At 37.3% G+C, this 20,023-nt stretch overlaps 1 protein-coding gene across 1 annotated transcript in view; it reads left to right on the top strand.

Moving 5' to 3' along the window:
• FRMD5 (FERM domain containing 5) overlaps positions 1-20,023 on the top strand; it is a 198,885-nt gene that overhangs the window by 117,254 nt on the left and 61,608 nt on the right. Inside the window, exons 7-8 of the mRNA XM_077472651.1 lie at positions 1,428-1,515; positions 1,630-1,718. Of these exons, the coding sequence (XP_077328777.1) occupies positions 1,428-1,515; positions 1,630-1,718 (177 nt within the window). The remainder of the gene's footprint in view (positions 1-1,427; positions 1,516-1,629; positions 1,719-20,023) is intronic.

The following is a 20,023-nucleotide window of genomic DNA, read 5'->3' as shown; positions in this document are numbered from 1 at the left end:
ACTTTCGGTCTCTCTCTTTCCCCCATGTTATCAATGTTTATAAACAATGTTGCTTTGTATCTCTTTATCTTCAGTCTGAACACTGTTTATAAACAATGCTACTTTGTATCTCTCCATCTCCAGCCTGAACACTGTTTATAAACAATGTTACTTTGTATCTCTCTGTCTCCTGTCTCTGGACAGTGTTTATAAACAATGTTACTTTATATCTCTTTATCTTCAGTCTGCACAATGTTTATAAACAATGTTACTTTGTATCTTTTTATCTCACATCTGATCAGTGTTTATAAACAATGTTACATTGTATCTATCTCCTGTCGGATCAATGTTTAGAAACAACCTTACTTTGTATCTCTCTATCTCCAGTCTATACAATGTTTATGAACAATGTTACTTTTGATCTCTCTCTTTCCCCCATCTTATCAATGTTTATAAACAATGTTACTTTGTATCTCTTTATCTTCAGTCTGAACACTGTTTATAAACAATGTTACTTTGTATCTCTCCATCTCCAGCCTGAACACTGTTTATAAACAATGTCACTTTGTATCTCTCTGTCTCTGGACAGTGTTTATAAACAATGTTACTTTATATCTCTTCATCTTCAGTCTGAACAATGTTTATAAACAATGTTACTTTGTATCCCTCCATCTCCAGCCTGAACACTGTTTATAAACAATGTTACTTTGTATCTCTCTATCTCCCGTCTCTGGACAATGATGATTATAAACAATGTTACTTTGTATCTGTCTCTGGACAGTGTTTATAAACAATGTTACTTTATATCTCTTTATTTTCAGTCTGAACAATGTTTATAAACAATGTTACTTTGTATCCCTCCATCTCCAGCCTGAACACTTTTTATAAACAATGTCACTTTGTATCTCTCTATCTCCCGTCTCTGGACAATGATGATTATAAACAATGTTACTTTGTATCTCATTATCTTGTCTCTGAACAGTGTTGATAAACTTTGTGTCAGATGGTTCTTTTTTTTCGTCAGTTGCTATATTTACACAGAAGTACCCGGCTTTAATTTTAAGAGTTGTGAATTTCCATCAGGTGGGGGGGGGGAGGGGGCAGTAGTGGGGCACAAGCACAGGACGTGCTACACACGCCCCGAGTTCTGTACTTTGATTATATTTTTGGGGCGTGCGTAGCACATCCAGTGTCCTCAACTGGATCAGATTCCTTTGCAACTGTTTTTTGGGGCTTAACATCTAAAATAAGTTCCAAAGGGAAGTGTTTTTGTTGCCTATAGCAACCAAACAGCCTTTTTTTTTTTTTTCCAAATTGATAATTGATTGATTGATTGATTAGACTTCATATGGAAAGAAAAGAATCTAAAGATCTGTAAATACTCCTTGTAGACAAAGCGGTTTTCCATGCAGTGGTGTATGACTTGCCCCTTTGCCCTCCTATTCTAGTGGTTTGTCCCCGGCCGCGTCAGAGCTGTGTTTTCTGAGGAAGGCTCAGACCCTGGAGACGTACGGAGTGGATCCCCATCCTTGTAAGGTACCCCTCCCCCATTCTTCTCCATGTTACCCACAATCCTCTCTGTGCAGTCTCTGCCCCCCGCCTCCCCTTTCTCTCTCTTTCCTTCCTATGTCCCGTCTCACTGTCTTTCAGGATGTCTCTGGAAATTCGGCATTTTTGGCCTTTACTCCTTTTGGCTTTATCGTGTTGCAGGGGAATAAGAGGGTTCACTTTATAAAATGGTGAGTCTGGATCTGCCCTTCCCCCACCCTTCCCCCTCTTTATCTTATCTTTCGCTTTCTCCTCTCTGTCTTTTAGTTTTTTTATTTTATTTTTTTATTTTATTTTTTAAATATTAGGGATCTATTGATGTGATACATGGGAAGTGAACCTGTCCTTCGTGCTGATTATATGCAAATAAAGGTCCGGCACAAACACAGTCAGCATAAGATGCCTGCTAATACCCAAAACAGCTCCTAAATCTGCCCCCCCCAGATATGATATGTATTGTATAGATCTATTGGGCCAGCTTGGCACGATGTAAGTCTGTATAGCTCATAGATATGTGCAATTCGTTTCGTTCTAAATTCGTTTTTTTTTTTTTGTTTTTTTTTTCCGACGCATTCGTTAATTCATAAATATTATAAATTACGAAAACCCGTTTAACAAGTTTTTCCAAAAAATCAGAAATAAGTTTTTATTTGTTAGCTACTATTTCAGATTTTCAAATTTTCGAATTTTCAAATTTTCGAATTTACAAATTTTCGAATATTCGAATTTACAAATTTTCGAATATTCGAATTTACAAATTTTCGGAAAAATTTGTTAAACGGGTTTTCGCTATTTCGAAATATTTCGGAATTAACGAATTTGTCGAAATTCGTTGAACTAATTCGAAAATATTTCGAATTAGCGACAACCCATTTAACAAATTTGTAAATTAGAATATTCGAAAATTTGTAAATTAGAATATTCGAAAACTTGTAAATTAGAATATTCGAAAACTTGTAAATTCAAATATTCAAAATTTGTAAATTCGAATATTCGAAAATTTGTAAATTCGAATATTCGAAAATTCGAAAATGTGAAAATCTGAAATAGTAGCTAACTAATAAAAACTTATTTCAGATTTTCGGAAAAATTTGTTAAACGGGTTTTCGCTATTTCGAAATATTTCCGAATTAACGAATTTGTCGAAATTCGTTGAACTAATTCGAAAATATTTCGAATTAGCGACAACCCATTTAACAAATTTGTAAATTAGAATATTCGAAAATTTGTAAATTAGAATATTCGAAAACTTGTAAATTAGAATATTCGAAAACTTGTAAATTCAAATATTCGAAAATTTGTAAATTCGAATATTCGAAAACTTGTAAACTCGAATATTCGAAAATTCAAAAATGTGAAAATCTGAAATAGTAGCTAACTAATAAAAACTTATTTCAGATTTTCGGAAAAATTTGTTAAACGGGTTTTCGCTATTTCGAAATATTTCCGAATTAACGAATTTGTCGAAATTCGTTGAACTAATTCGAAAATATTTCGAATTAGCGACAACCCATTTAACAAATTTGTAAATTAGAATATTCGAAAATTTGTAAATTAGAATATTCGAAAACTTGTAAATTAGAATATTCGAAAACTTGTAAATTCAAATATTCGAAAATTTGTAAATTCAAATATTCGAAAATTTGTAAATTCGAATATTCGAAAATTCGAAAATGTGAAAATCTGAAATAGTAGCTAACTAATAAAAACTTATTTCAGATTTTCGGAAAAATTTGTTAAACGGGTTTTCGCTATTTCGAAATATTTCCGAATTAACGAATTTGTCGAAATTCGTTGAACTAATTCGAAAATATTTCGAATTAGCGACAACCCATTTAACAAATTTGTAAATTAGAATATTCGAAAATTTGTAAATTAGAATATTCGAAAACTTGTAAATTCAAATATTCGAAAATTTGTAAATTCGAATATTCGAAAATTTGTAAATTCGAATATTCGAAAATTCAAAAATGTGAAAATCTGAAATAGTAGCTAACTAATAAAAACTTATTTCAGATTTTCGGAAAAATTTGTTAAACGGGTTTTCGCTATTTCGAAATATTTCCGAATTAACGAATTTGTCGAAATTCGTTGAACTAATTCGAAAATATTTCGAATTAGCGACAACCCATTTAACAAATTTGTAAATTAGAATATTCTAAAATTTGTAAATTAGAATATTCGAAAACTTGTAAATTAGAATATTCGAAAACTTGTAAATTCAAATATTCAAAATTTGTAAATTCGAATATTCGAAAATTTGTAAATTCGAATATTCGAAAATTCGAAAATGTGAAAATCTGAAATAGTAGCTAACTAATAAAAACTTATTTCAGATTTTCGGAAAAATTTGTTAAACGGGTTTTCGCTATTTCGAAATATTTCCGAATTAACGAATTTGTCGAAATTCGTTGAACTAATTCGAAAATATTTCGAATTAGCGACAACCCATTTAACAAATTTGTAAATTAGAATATTCGAAAATTTGTAAATTAGAATATTCGAAAACTTGTAAATTAGAATATTCGAAAACTTGTAAATTCAAATATTCGAAAATTTGTAAATTCGAATATTCGAAAATTTGTAAATTCGAATATTCGAAAATTCGAAAATGTGAAAATCTGAAATAGTAGCTAACTAATAAAAACTTATTTCAGATTTTCGGAAAAATTTGTTAAACGGGTTTTCGCTATTTCGAAATATTTCCGAATTAACGAATTTGTCGAAATTCGTTGAACTAATTCGAAAATATTTCGAATTAGCGACAACCCATTTAACAAATTTGTAAATTAGAATATTCGAAAATTTGTAAATTAGAATATTCGAAAACTTGTAAATTAGAATATTCGAAAACTTGTAAATTCAAATATTCGAAAATTTGTAAATTCGAATATTCGAAAATTTGTAAATTCGAATATTCGAAAATTCAAAAATGTGAAAATCTGAAATAGTAGCTAACTAATAAAAACTTATTTCAGATTTTCGGAAAAATTTGTTAAACGGGTTTTCGCTATTTCGAAATATTTCCGAATTAACGAATTTGTCGAAATTCGTTGAACTAATTCGAAAATATTTCGAATTAGCGACAACCCATTTAACAAATTTGTAAATTAGAATATTCGAAAATTTGTAAATTAGAATATTCGAAAACTTGTAAATTCAAATATTCGAAAACTTGTAAATTCAAATATTCGAAAATTTGTAAATTCGAATATTCGAAAATTTGTAAATTCGAATATTCGAAAATTCGAAAATGTGAAAATCTGAAATAGTAGCTAACTAATAAAAACTTATTTCAGATTTTCGGAAAAATTTGTTAAACGGGTTTTCGCTATTTCAAAATATTTCCGAATTAACGAATTTGTCGAAATTCGTTGAACTAATTCGAAAATATTTCGAATTAGCGACAACCCATTTAACAAATTTGTAAATTAGAATATTCGAAAATTTGTAAATTAGAATATTCGAAAACTTGTAAATTAGAATATTCGAAAACTTGTAAATTCAAATATTCGAAAATTTGTAAATTCGAATATTCGAAAATTTGTAAATTCGAATATTCGAAAATTCAAAAATGTGAAAATCTGAAATAGTAGCTAACTAATAAAAACTTATTTCAGATTTTCGGAAAAATTTGTTAAACGGGTTTTCGCTATTTCGAAATATTTCCGAATTAACGAATTTGTCGAAATTCGTTGAACTAATTCGAAAATATTTCGAATTAGCGACAACCCATTTAACAAATTTGTAAATTAGAATATTCGAAAATTTGTAAATTAGAATATTCGAAAACTTGTAAATTCAAATATTTGAAAATTTGTAAATTCGAATATTCGAAAATTTGTAAATTCGAATATTCGAAAATTCAAAAATGTGAAAATCTGAAATAGTAGCTAACTAATAAAAACTTATTTCAGATTTTCGGAAAAAACTTGTTAAACGGGTTTTTGTAATTTAGAATATTGATGAATTAACGAATGTGTTGAAAAAAAAAAAAAAAAAACGAATTCGGAACGAAACGAATTGCACACATCTATGAGATATACATACTCGTAACTGCGGTTAAATTCGTACTCGTTACGTTCGCTAACACCCAAATTTTGATAGGAAATTCCAATCCCCTATAATTTAATAGTTAAGTTATTATTAGTTAGTTATTAACCACTTTCAGCCCCGGACCATTTTGCTGGCTTAAGACCAGACCACTTTTTGCGATTCGGCACTGCCTCGCTTTAACTGACAATTGCGCGGTCGTGCGACATGACTCCCAAACAAAATTGACGTCCTTTTTTTCCCCCCACAAATAGAGCTTTCTTTTGGTGGTATTTGATCACCCCTGCGGTTTTTATTTTTTGCGCTATAAACAAAAATAGAGAGACAATTTTGAAAAAAAAAACGCATTATTTTTTTATTTATTGTTATAATAAATATCCCCCAAAAATATACAAAAAAAATGTTTTTCCCTCAGTTTAGGCCGATACGTATTCCTCTATATATTTTTGGTAAAAAAAAAATCGCAATAAGCGATTATTGATTGGTTTGCGCAAAAGTTATAGCGTTTACAAAATAGGGGATAGTTTTATGTCATTTTTATTAATAATTTTTTTTTTTTTACTAGTAATGGCGGCGATCAGCGATTTTTTATTGTGACTGCGACATTGTGGCGGACACATCGGACATTTTTGACACATTTTTGGGACCATTGTCATTTATACAGCAATCACTGCTATACAAATGCACTGATTCCTGTGTAAATGACACTGGCAGTGAAAGGGTTAACCAGGGGGTGGCAGTGTAGAGGTTAAGTGTTCCTAGGGGTGTGTTACTAACTGTGGGGGGGCTGGGCTTTGTTTTAGTGAACACTGATCTCTGCTCCAATCACATGGAGCAGAGATCAGCGTCACTAGTTGCTAGGCAGAATGGGGAGATGCTGTTTACAACGGCATCTCTCCATTCAGCCTCCTTATGAGACGATCGCGGGTATCCCTGCGGCGATTGAGTCCGCGGGACCCGCGACCGAACTCATGGGGGTCCCGACCGACACGCGAGCGCGCCGCCGCCAGCGTGCACGCAATGGCAGGGCGGCATATAGAAATGGACGTACCTGTATGCCAATATGCCTGCCCGTGCCATTCTGCCGATGCATCGGTCAGGAACTGGTTAACTATCACTAACTATTAAATTATAGGGATTGGAATTTCCTATCAAATTTGGGTGTTGGTGACCGTAACAATTACAAATTTATCCGCAGTTAGGCCCCTTTCACACTGAGGCGTTTTTCAGGCGCTACAGCGCTAAAAATAGCGCCTGTATAGCGCCTGAAAAAATCCGGCCCCTTTCGCTCCAATGTGAAAGCCCTCCGGTGCGCTAGCAGGACAGTAAAAAAAGTCCTGCTAGCAGCATCTTTGGAGCGGTGTATTTACCGCTCCTTCACCGCTCCTACCCATTGAAATCGGCCGCTAGCGGGGGTTAAAACCGCCCGCTATCAGCCAAATACCGCAGTTTTACCCGCGGTACTCAGCCGCTAGCAGGGCGGTTTTAACCCCCGCTAGCGGCCGAATACCGTCGCTAAAACGACGGTAAAGTGGCGCTAAAAATAGCGCAGCTTTACCGCCGACGCCACTCCCGCCCCAGTGTGAAAGGGGCCTTACGAGTATGTATATCTCATAGACATGTGCAATTCGTTTCGTTCCGAATTCCTTCTTTTTTTTTTTTTACGAATTTCGAAAAATTTGTTAATTCTGAAATATCTGAATAAACGAAAACCCGTTTAACAAATTTTTCCAAACATCTGTAAATTTGAATATTCAAAAATTAGAAAACCCGAAAATTTGAAAATCTGAAATAACTAACTAATAATAAGTTAACTATTATTAACTATTAAATTATAGGTATTGGAATTTCAAATTTGGGTGTTAGTGAACGTAACGAATATGAATTTATCCGCAGTTACGAATTATCCGAAATAACGAATGCCGCATGTAAACGAATGGAACGTAATAAATAGTAATAAATAACAATAATATTAAAGAAAACTTTTTATCATTATTATTTATTATTAATTCGTTCGGTTCCATTTGTTTGGATATGGCATTCGTTATTTCAGATAGTTCGTAGCGTCGGATAAATTCGTATTCGTTACGTTCACCAACAGCCAAATATGAAAGGAAATTCCAACACCTATAATTTAATAGTTAGTTAGTTATCCTTTCAAATTTTCAGATTTACTTTCTTATTTCCGAATTTTTTAATTTAGGAATTTATGAATCCACAAATTTTCCTATTTACGAATTTGCGATCTTGACGAATGACCCAAAAAACAAAAACAAACAAATTTTTCGGCGGTGCACATGTCTAATATCTCATACCTGAGAGGCTGCTGGGAAATCTGACAATAAGTGTAATAGTTGGCGCTACTAAAGCAGTCGCTACATTTTTACCAGGTCCGGTACCGAGCGGCTTCTTCTCTGCATACTGACCAGAAGGGGGGGGGGGGGGGGTTCTCGATCGACACTGCCACCATTCATAACATGCATTTTTTTTTCAATGGATACAAGAAATTCCCTGATTGGACAAGGTGGAGAGGAGGGGCAAAGATGTCGTGATTTCCACTGCATCCAATCATGAATGGTGGCAGTGCCGAGGCAACGATCCCCTATGTATGGTCAATGGGCAGAGGAGAAGCCACTCAGCACAGAACCCCCCCGAAGATGTTCTGTGAATGGCGTCATTGCTGACCAAGCACAGTCCTTTAGTCGGTGTGCAGAGGGGAAGTCGCTTACACAGGATCCAGTCGATCGTTGCTATCACTGTATTAGTGCAGACTACTACAATAATTGTCGGCTCCCCCATCGGCCCCTCAAGTATGAGATATACAGACTTACATTGTGCCAAGCTGGGCCAATAGAACTATACAATACATATCATACCTGGCGGTCAGATCTAAGTATTCTCTCTCCTTTCAGCTTGCTGTAGAGACTGAACTTCCATCTACTCGGATCCTAAACCCCACCCATTCATGGAAATATGCCCCGTCAATTCATGGAACTATGCCACACCCATTCATGGAACTAGGCCACGCCCATTCATGGAACTATGCCACGCCCATTCATGGAACTATGCCCCGTCCTTTCATGAAACTATGCCAGGCCCATTCATGAAACTATGCCATGCCCATTCATGGAACTATGCCATGCCCATTCATGGAATATGCCACGCCCATTTATGGAACTATGCTCCTTCGACTAATTGGCCCCTATGCACATATTAGCCACTTAAAGTGGTTGTGAACCCTAGATTAAGGCTTACCTGTAGGTCCAAGAAATATCTCCTAAACCTACACGGTTTAGGAGATATTTACAAAAAGACAGGCACTGGTGTCTACGGCGCATGCGCCGTAGACAGTGACGCGCAGGCGCACTGAGCTCAGCTCCCGCTCCTGTCATCACGGGAGCTGACAAGAGCGGCATATCGCTCTTGTCGGCTCCCGTGCGCATGCACGGGAGTGACATCATCGTGGCTCCGGCGAATCACAGCGCCGGAGCAGCGAGACCCGGAAGTCACTCCAGGATACATGACAGCGGTGAAGAGGAAGACGGAGGACCGCTTCAGGGGCTTCGTTCTCAGGTAAGTTATTCATAATGAGCTAGTATGCTATGCATACTAGCTCATTATGCCTTTGCCTTGCGGGTTGCATTTTTTTTTTTTTTTTTAAAGTGCCTTTACCTACTCTTTAAGGACCAGGCCTTTTGTTGCACCTTTTTTTACCTGTAAAAATCTGTAATTTTATTTTTTTGCTAGGAAAATTACTTAGAACCCCTTCACATGTGTTGCGAAACACCGTTTACATATGCGTGCGTCACTTCCGTATGCGTTTGTTTCTAAGCTCGTGCACAGGTGCTTTAAAAAATTTTTTCTTATTTTATATTTATTTATTTTTTACATTGTCCCATACATTTTTTTTTTTTTTATATATATATCGCTTTTATTCCTATTACAAGGAGTGTATACATCACTCGCAATAGAACTAAGGCATGACAGGTCCTCTTTCTGGAGAGATCTCAAATATCTCCTCTACCTTTGAAAGCAAGAGATCAAAAAAACAAAACAAAACAAAAACAAAACATTGATCTCTTGCTTTAAAAGAAAAAAAACATTGCTTACTTCTGCCCTAGACCGGAAGTGACATCAGAACGGCATGACGTCATTGTGGTCCTCCTAGATCATAGAGGTGATCGGAGACGATCTGGTCTCTGTTCACCTCTATGGCCAGCCGCCCGCACATGCGGATCGTTTTCCCGGTCTCGCTGGTAAGAATGATAGTTTCAGACATAGCCCCGGTAAACAACTTCAAAGCCGAAACGTACTGTATATATGCGTATTGCTGCTGTGAAGTGGATAGGCCACCACTGGTAAGCAGGACACTTTCATTGAACGGAGGCCAGTGGATCGGTTGGACTTGGATTCACGTGGAGGAAGTTGAGTCTCCATAACAAACTGATATAAACCACAGACAGGCGCAAAAAAGTATTTTCTAGATAACCGTCGCCATCCCATGTTGTCTACTCGTTACAAGTCCATCCAGTTTAGCCAACATCATTGGTTTAAGATGGAGTGGAGGACAGGTTCACTTTAAAGACCATAGGTAATCTGTGAAGGAGAAGAAGAGGCAGATGTTGTACTTGTATTTTCCATTGGTGAAGGTCTTAGTGTATTTTGAAAGGGGCATGTGCTGGTCTGTGCGGTGGCGGCTGGTGGTATATTTTTTGTGGGGAGGGGGGGCGGTAAAACGATCCACCTGCCGCCAAACCCAGTCGGTCAGGTCACAGGCATCCCCCCGGTCAGTTGGTCGGTCGCGGTCGGTCACCAGCCCCGCACTTACCCCATCTAGGTTGCGGGCAGCGCTTCCTCCGGGCGGCGGGCGGAGTCTCCTCCTTGCGCTTCACGGCGGCTAACCCTGCGGCGCCTCCCTCCTCAGCGGCCAATAGGATCGCTTCTCCTCTTTGTCAATCGGGTGATCAGGACCCTGCTTCCTGATTGGCCGGGAGGAGAATCAGGAAGACAGTAGCGAATATTAATGTGCTAATGTCACACAAATGGGTGCATTGCTCTGTGCCCCAAGGCCACCCTTTTTTGAAGCCAATTCAAGCCTCGAGCTCTAAAAAAATAAATAAAAGCCTATTGGAATGCATGCATCACCCTGCATCTAGAGTATCGGGCCGGACGCATGCATTAGAGGGGCTGCGTCCTGCATTAAGGGCTGCCACTGGTCCTGTGGAAGAGTAAAAGGGTTAGTTCACCTTTAATGACTCTCTGACACCCCAGCACATTGCATACCACTCCTCCGCTCTTCAGGTAATTGTCCCCCTCCATACATGTAGCCTGTCTGAAAAAAAACTCCTTAGTAGCCGACACCCCTTCATTCTTCCTTAAAGCGGAGGTCCACCCTAAAGTGGACCTTCCGCTCATCGGAACCCTCCCCCCCTCCGGCGCCACAATTGGCACCTTTCAGGGGGGAGGGGGGTGCAGATACCTGTACAGTACAGGTATCTGCACCCACTTCCGGGATAGCTCTCTGCGGAAAGGGGCATAGATTACGCCCCTTTCCGCAAGTGCCCCGCTGCCTGCTGGGAAACACACGGATCCCAGAGGCAGCGGGGACCGTCCTTATTGCGCAGCGCGACTGGCGCATGCGCAGTAGGGAACCGGGGGAAATGAAGCCGAAAGGCTCCATTTCCCGATTCCCATACCCAAGATGGCGGCGGCAGCACCCGACAGACGATCTAGAGATCGGCTTCGGGTGCCGACATCGCGGGCGCGCTGGGCGGGTAAGTGTCACTATTTTAAAAGTCAGCAGCTGCAATATTTGTAGCTGCTGGCTTTAAAAAAAAAAAAAACGCGGAGTCCCGGCGGACTCCCACTTTAATACTATTGTGGACTTGATTCACTTCTTTATACATTATTTAGATGTAACTTTTGTATAGCCTTTTGTATAGCCTTTGTATAGCCTTTTTTTTTTTGAAGCCCCTCTGGCTTCAAACATTGGGCATGGGCAGTGTGTTCTCCCCAGTGGTGTGACTAGAATCTTCAGAAACCCCCTGCAAGAAACCATGAAGGGTCCCCCCCGACCCCAATCAAGGCCCTTCCCTCCGAGCCCAGGGGCCGTATGCCAGAGCCCGGTCCGATGTGCGACCTTTGTGACTTCCGCCACTGGTGTCATTAGTTTTTTATTTTTGTTACCAATTTTTTGTTTTAGTTTTTTATAATATTATTTAGAAAAAGTTTTTTTTTTTTTTGAAGCTCCACGTTGGGGGAGCTTTGGCGAGATAGGGGGGTCTAAACAGACCTCCGATGGTTCACCTTTGAGACAAGAGAAAGGAGATTGAGGACACCTATTTGCAAAAGTATGTAGGCATAGGGCACTGCCTTAACCACTTCAGCCCCCTGAAGGATTTACCCCCTTAATGACCAGGCCATTTTTTGCGATACGGCACTGCGTTTCTTTAACTGACTATTGTGCGGGCGTGCGACGTTGTGCCCAATTAAAATACAGGTTTCATTTGGTGGTATTTGATTACCTCTGCGGTTTTCATTTTTTGCACTATAAACAAAAAAGAAAATTATTTTTTTTAATTGTTTTTACTAGTAATGGCAGCGATCATCAAATTTTTTTTTTTAGTGGGACTGCGACATTGCGGCGGGCAAATCTGACCCCAAGTGACACTTTTTGGGGACCAGTGACACCAATACAGTGATCAGTGCTAAAAAAAAAAAAATGCACTGACTACTGCATAAACGACACTGGCAGGGAAGGAGTTAACATCAGGGGCAATCAAAGGGTTAAATGTGTTCCCTAGGGGGGGATGGTTTGACAGGAAGAACACAGATCCGTGTTCCTGCTTACGAGGAACAGAAGATCTCTGTGTACTCCCCCTTCTTAACGGGGATCTGCCTTGTTTAAATAGGGACATTGTTCCAAATTAGGGACAGTCCCTCGAAATCAGGGACAGTTGGGAGCTATGATGTCAGCCTTTTTAACCACTTGCCGACCAGCCGCTGTCATTATACTGCAGCAGGTCGGCTCGTTCCCGCAAATCGCCATAGCTGTACATCGTTCCCTTTAACAGCTATAGCGGGCACGCGCTGCAGGGTGGGGGGAGCTGATACGCGTGGCTGGCGGCCGCGATGTCCGCCCGCGATCGCTCCACAGAGAGCCAGAATGGGGATCTGTCAACGTAAACAAACAGATCCCCGTTCTGACAGGGGAGTAGAGAGAGATCTGCTGTTCCCAGTGATCAGGAACAGCGATCTCTCTCTACTCCTAGTCAGTCTGCCCCCCCCCCCACAGTTAGAAACACCTCCCAGGGAACACATCTATCCCCTTGATTGTCCCCTAGTGTTAACCCCCTTCCCTGCCAGTGACATTTACACAGTAATCAGCAAATTTTTATAGCTTTGATCGCTATATAATTGTCAGTGGTCCCAAAAAAAGTGTCAAAAGTGTCTGATCTATCCGCCGCAATGTCGCAGTCCCGATAAAAATAACAGATCGCCGCCATTACTAATAAAAAATAAATAAATAATAAAAATGCCATAAATCTATTCCCTATTTTGTAGGCGCTGTAACTTTTGCACAAACCAATCAATATACACCTTTTGCGATTTATTTTTTGATTTTTTTACTAGAAATATGTAGAAGCCTAAACTGATGAAGAAATTTTTTTTTTTTTTTGTTTTTTTGTTTTTTTGGGAGATATAGCAAAAAGTAAAACATATTGTTTTTTTGTTTTCAAAATTGTCAGACATTTTTGTTTATAGCACAAAAAAAAAAAGACGCAGAGGTGATATCGGCCTAAACTGATGAAGAAATGTGTTTGTTTTTTGTTTGTTTTTTTTTGGGAGATATAGCAAAAAGTAAAAACATATTGTTTTTTTTTTTCAAAATTGTCAGCCATTTTTGTTTATAGCACAAAAAAAAAAGACGCAGAGGTGATATCGGCCTAAACTGATGAAGAAATGTGTTTGTTTTTTTTTTTTTGTTTTTTTGGGAGATATAGCAAAAAGTAAAAACATATTTTTTTTTTTTTTGTCTGTTTTTTTTTTTTATAAAATTGTCAGACATTTTTGTTTATAGCACAAAAAAAAAAAGACGCAGAGGTGATATCGGCCTAAACTGATGAAGAAATGTGTTTGTTTTTTGTTTGTTTTTTTTTGGGAGATATAGCAAAAAGTAAAAACATATTTTTTTTTTTGTCTGTTTTTTTTTTTTTTCAAAATTGTCAGACATTTTTGTTTATAGCACAAAAAAAAAAGACGCAGAGGTGATATCGGCCTAAACTGATCAAGAAATGTGTTTGTTTTTTTTGGGGAGATATAGCAAAAAGTAAAAACATATTGTTTTTTTTGTTTTTTTTTCAAAATTGTCAGCCATTTTTGTTTATAGCACAAAAAAAAAAAGACGCAGAGGTGATATCGGCCTAAACTGATGAAGAAATGTGTTTGTTTTTTTTTGTTTTTTTGGGAGATATAGCAAAAAGTAAAAACATATTATTTTTTTTTTTTGTCTGTTTTTTTTTTTTTCAAAATTGTCAGACATTTTTGTTTATAGCACAAAAAAAAAAAAAAAAAAAAAGACGCAGAGGTGATCAAATACCACCGAAAGAAAGATCTATTTGTGGGGGAAACAAAGGACGTCAATTTTGTTTGGATACAGTGACGCCCGACCGCGCAATTGTCAGTTAAAGCGACGCAGTGCCGTATCGCAAAAAATGGCCTGGTCATGAAGGGGGAAAATACTTCCGGGGCTGAAGTGGTTAAGGGCTATTTGGGAAAAAATAAAAATAAATAAATAGATAAAAAAAAACACCCAAACTCTCACAAAGCTCAGTTGATCATCTTTGGCGTGCATGAGGCCTTACAAATCCAGCAATCTAGAAATTGAATAAAAAAGGTTTAGCCCTGGGAAACACTTTTTTGAAAGATTAGTGCATGAGAGGGACATTGTTCCAAATTAGGGACAGTCCCTTCGAAAATCAGGGACAGTTGGGAGCTATGATGTCAGCCTTTTTTTAAATGCCCTAAATCCTTCGCAATGAGAAAAACACGAAGGACAAACTCTAAAGCTTCGTACACGCTATCGGATTATTTTTTTTTTTTTGCGTGTTTGTACTTTTGTGTGACGGACTTGTGTACACAGGATAGGACCTTTTGCCTGCCGAAAATTTACTAGCCTGCCATCCAACATTTTGTTGGCAGAAAGTTGGACAACAGTTGTCTGATGGAACGGTCGTATTTTTAGGCCAACCGCCTGTCATCACGCAATTCCCTGACGAAAATCCGATCGTGTGCGTACGAGGCTTTAAGTTCCCTGCCTACCTCCTTCACAGCGTATCGCCTCTTGGCAAGACTACAGGCGCTCTTCAGATCCTCATTAAGGACCAATAGCTCCATATTGTGGAATCCATTTACCGACTCCAGTTGGACTCACCAGGCTGCCAACATCTGATTGGCTACAGAAGTGTTTCCAAAACATGGAGTCGTTGGTCGCTTTTTTTTTTTTGATTTTGATTGTTAATTTTCTGTCTCTTCTCTGTTCTGAAACTCTTATTTCCAGTGATTTGTCTTATTTTCTCCTCTCTGTGCTCCTGTCATATAACCATGCACTTGGTTCTCCCTTCTCATGTTGCCCACATTGTAAATTTAGCACCTTTTGCCTTCCTAACACTGTAACCGGCATAGCCGGGACCTTATCCTCCGTCTCATTGGCCCTCACTGTGTAGCTCCTTTTTTACTTTATAACAATGTAACCACCACGGAAGCCAACAGCATACTAATGTCTACAATGCAGTGCATACAGACATAAAGCCAGATTTAGGACAGATATTACCTAAAACAAATTCCTCTATAAAAATATAAAGGTATGCATTTAATAAATCGTAGTTTTAAAAAACAGCGAATACATTACAGTACATTCAACAGATGATTATAAAATACAAAAAAGAAAGTGCAAACTGATTGGATCTCTACATGTTTCGCCATGCCGATGGCTTCTTCAGGAGAATTTAATGTCAGGCACTGTATGAATGATCACTATAATCGGAAAAATAGAAAGAATATTAAGAAAGACACATAAGTACATACTAAAATACATACATACAAAAATAACTTCAACATGCAGTGCATACAGACACAAAGCCAGATTTAGGACAGATATTACCTAAAACAAATTCCTCTATAAAAATATAACACGTAGAAAGGGGCATTTAAGGGCTTTCAAAGGCGCAATAATACAATAATGTAGAAAAAGGGTATACATTTAATAAATCGTAGTTTTAAAAAACAGCGAATACATTACAGTACATTCAACAGATGATTATAAAATACAAAAAGAAAGTGCAAACTGATTGGATCTCTACATGTTTCGCCATGCCGATGGCTTCTTCAGGAGAATTTAATGTCAGGCACTGTATGAATTATCACTATAATACATACATAGGTACATACAAAAATAACTTCAACATGCAGTGCATACAGACACAAAGCCAGATTTAGGACAGATATTACCTAAAACAAATTCCTCTATAAAAATATAACATGTAGAAAAGGGATATTTAAGGGATTTTAAAGGCGCAATAATACAAAAATGTTGGGAAAAAAAAGGTATACATTTAATAAATCGTAGTTTTAAAAAACAGTGAATACATCACAGTACATTCAACAGATGATCATAAAATACAAAAAGAAAGTGCAAACTGATTGAAACTCTACATGTTTCGCCATGCCGATGGCTTCTTCAGGAGAATTTAATGTCAGGCACTGTATGAATTATCACTATAATACATACATACATACGTACATACAAAAATAACTTCAACATGCAGTGCATACAGACACAAAGCCAGATTTAGGACAGATATTACCTAAAACAAATTCCTCTATAAAAATATAACATGTAGAAAGGGGCATTTAAGGGCTTTCAAAGGCGCAATAATACAAAAATGTAGAAAAAGGGTATGCATTTAATAAATCGTAGTTTTAAAAAACAGCGAATACATTACAGTACATTCAACAGATGATTATAAAATACAAAAAGAAAGTGCAAACTGATTGGATCTCTACATGTTTCGCCATGCCGATGGCTTCTTCAGGAGAATTTAATGTCAGGCACTGTATGAATGATCACTATAATCGGGAAAATAGAAAGAATATTAAGAAAGACACATAAGTACATACTAAAATACATACATACAAAAATAACTTCAACATGCAGTGCATACAGACACAAATCCAGATTTAGGACCGATATTACCTAAAACAAATTCCTCTATAAAAAATATAACATGTAGAAAGGGATATTTAAGGGATTTTAAAGGCGCAATAATACAAAAATGTTGAAAAAAAAAAAAAGTATGCATTTAATAAATCGTAGTTTTAAAAAACAGTGAATACATTACAGTACATTCAACAGATGATCATAAAATACAAAAAGAAAGTGCAAACTGATTGGATCTTTACATGTTTCGCCATGCCGATGGCTTCTTCAGGAGAATTTAATGTCAGGCACTGTATGAATTATCACTATAATACATACATAGGTACATACAAAAATAACTTCAACATGCAGTGCATACAGACACAAAGCCAGATTTAGGACAGATATTACCTAAAACAAATTCCTCTATAAAAATATAACATGTAGAAAGGGGATATTTAAGGGATTTTAAAGGCGCAATAATACAAAAATGTTGAAAAAAAAAAAAAAGTATGCATTTAATAAATCGTAGTTTTAAAAAACAGTGAATACATCACAGTACATTCAACAGATGATCATAAAATACAAAAAGAAAGTGCAAACTGATTGGATCTTTACATGTTTCGCCATGCCGATGGCTTCTTCAGGAGAATTTAATGTCAGGCACTGTATGAATTATCACTATAATACATACATAGGTACATACAAAAATAACTTCAACATGCAGTGCATACAGACACAAAGCCAGATTAAGGACAGATATTACCTAACACAAATTCCTCTATAAAAATATAACATGTAGAAAAGGGATATTTAAGGGATTTTAAAGGCGCAATAATACAAAAATGTTGGGAAAAAAAAGGTATACATTTAATAAATCGTAGTTTTAAAAAACAGTGAATACATCACAGTACGTTCAACAGATGATCATATAATACAAAAAGAAAGTGCAAACTGACTGGATCTCTACATGTTTCGCCATGCCGATGGCTTCTTCAGGAGAATTTAATGTCAGGCACTGTATGAAGGATCACTATAATCGGAAAAATAGAAAGAATATTAAGAAAGACACAGAAGTACATACTAAAATACATACATACAAAAATAACTTCAACATGCAGTGCATACAGACACAAAGCCAGATTTAGGACAGATATTACCTGAAACAAATTCCTCTATAAAAAATATAACATGTAGAAAGGGGATATTTAAGAGATTTTAAAGGCGCAAGAATACAAAAATGTTGAAAAAAAAAAAAAAAGGTATACATTTAATAAATCGTACTTTTAAAAAACAGCGAATACATTACAGTACGTTCAACAGATGATCATATAATACAAAAAGAAAGTGCAAACTGATTGGATCTCTACATGTTTCGCCATGCCGATGGCTTCTTCAGGAGAATTTAATGTCAGGCACTGTATGAAGGATCACTATAATCGGAAAATAGAAAGAATATTAAGAAAGACACATAATTACATACTAAAATACATACATACGTACATACAAAAATAACTTCAACAACATACATAATAATTTAAATTTTTTAATTAAAGATTGACAAGAAACAAATTTGAAGATTCTCATGAATATAGCTCCAACAATAGGGATGGAAAGATTGGATCACTGGTAATACCATGGAGAGAGAGATACACACAAAGCAGATGCCCACTAGAGGTCCATCTACTGGGGGAGGGGCAGAAGATAAGGACCATACAGTTGAATATCTCACATTCAGTGATAGACCGCGAGAGCCAATAACAGACGTTGCCTTCCTGCGGTAAGCAGGTGCCAAATTGATCTCCAGATGCCCAGCTAAAATCTTTTCTCCTCTATAAAAAAAAATGCCTCTCCTATTACTCTCGGTAGCTGGAGTTCCTGACTTTAGCACAGCTGCGGTGTTTCCTGGAGAGCATTACACTCACTGTCTGAGTTGACTTCTCGCCCGTAGCGGCTCTTGGTGTGGTATTATTGTTAGGTTTATAATATTTTACACAGAGTGCTACCATAAGACTTAGCTGTACCCTTCACATCTAATATCTGCACACAGCGGGCTGATGGATGCCAAGCAGGGGCAGTCTGAGTCCGGGGGAGGGGGGGCGGCTTCTGCGGCAGGGTATATGTCCCCCCGCTGTATGTATTATCTGTACAGTCCCCAATGTCTCCTTCTGTATCTCTCCACACTGTGCTACCGGTTCCGTGTATGTCCTGTGTCTTGGTTTGGTATGAATACTGTCTTCTACGTCATCGATATCTTATAAAAAAAAAAATGATCATTCTTACCCACAGCAGCCAATCAAATTCCTGTTTTAATTTATTTAGAAAAGGAGTAAAACTAAAGCACAGATGGGTGAATCTCCCTGATGGGCTGTTGTATTGGGACAAATAAAAGCGCAGCACTGCAAATCAATATATAACACGATAAGTGACAACGAAGTGCAAAAAAAAAAACCTATACAAAAAACATGCAAAAGTTACATCTACAGTGCCTTGAAAAAGTATTCATACCCCTTGAAATTTTCCATATTTTGTCATGTTACAGCCAAAAACAGAAATGTATTTTATTGGGATTTTTATGTGATAGACCAGGGATATGCAATTAGCGGACCTCCAGCTGTTGCAGAACTACAAGTCCCATGAGGCATAGCAAGACTCTGACAGCTACAAGCATGACACCCAGAGGCAGAGGCATGATGGGACTTGTAGTTTTGCAACAGCTGGAGGTCCACTAATTGCAGATCCCTGTGATAGATCAACACCAAGTGGCACATAATTGTGAAGTGGAAGGAAAATGATAAATGGTTTTCAATAGGGTATCGGTACTCGTGCAAATCCCTCCCCCCCCATACCTGAAACTGATACTTTCAGGCTCGGCTCTTTGAGCTGTCAGCGGGTCTCCCCTGTTGACAGCTGAAGTGTTAAAGAAGTCCGGTAATTGGAGCTGCCAAAAAGAAAAAGCAGCCGGCAATGTTTACTACCAACATTGCTCAGCCGCTGAAACAATAAAATAAAAAGAAACATTGTTCCTTTTTGTATCTTTCTGTTTCTTCATCTGCAGATCAAAGGGATGAACAAATGTTCCTCTGTTTAACCCCTTATTAACCCTTCATTTACTCTAATCAGCCTTAATTAACGCCTTATTCTCCTCCATTTAATTATTTTTCTGCTTTTTTTTTATTTGTTCACGTCTATTTTATAAATGATAAACAATTAAAACTTTTTTTTTTGTTTGCTTTGTTAGTGAAT

Source organism: Lithobates pipiens, unplaced genomic scaffold, assembly GCF_037356315.1.
Source record: "Lithobates pipiens isolate NorthernLeopardFrog02 unplaced genomic scaffold, aLitPip1_a1.2 Scaffold_8, whole genome shotgun sequence".
Lineage (NCBI taxonomy): Eukaryota > Metazoa > Chordata > Amphibia > Anura > Ranidae > Lithobates > Lithobates pipiens.
This window is presented reverse-complemented; position numbering and strand designations above follow the sequence as displayed.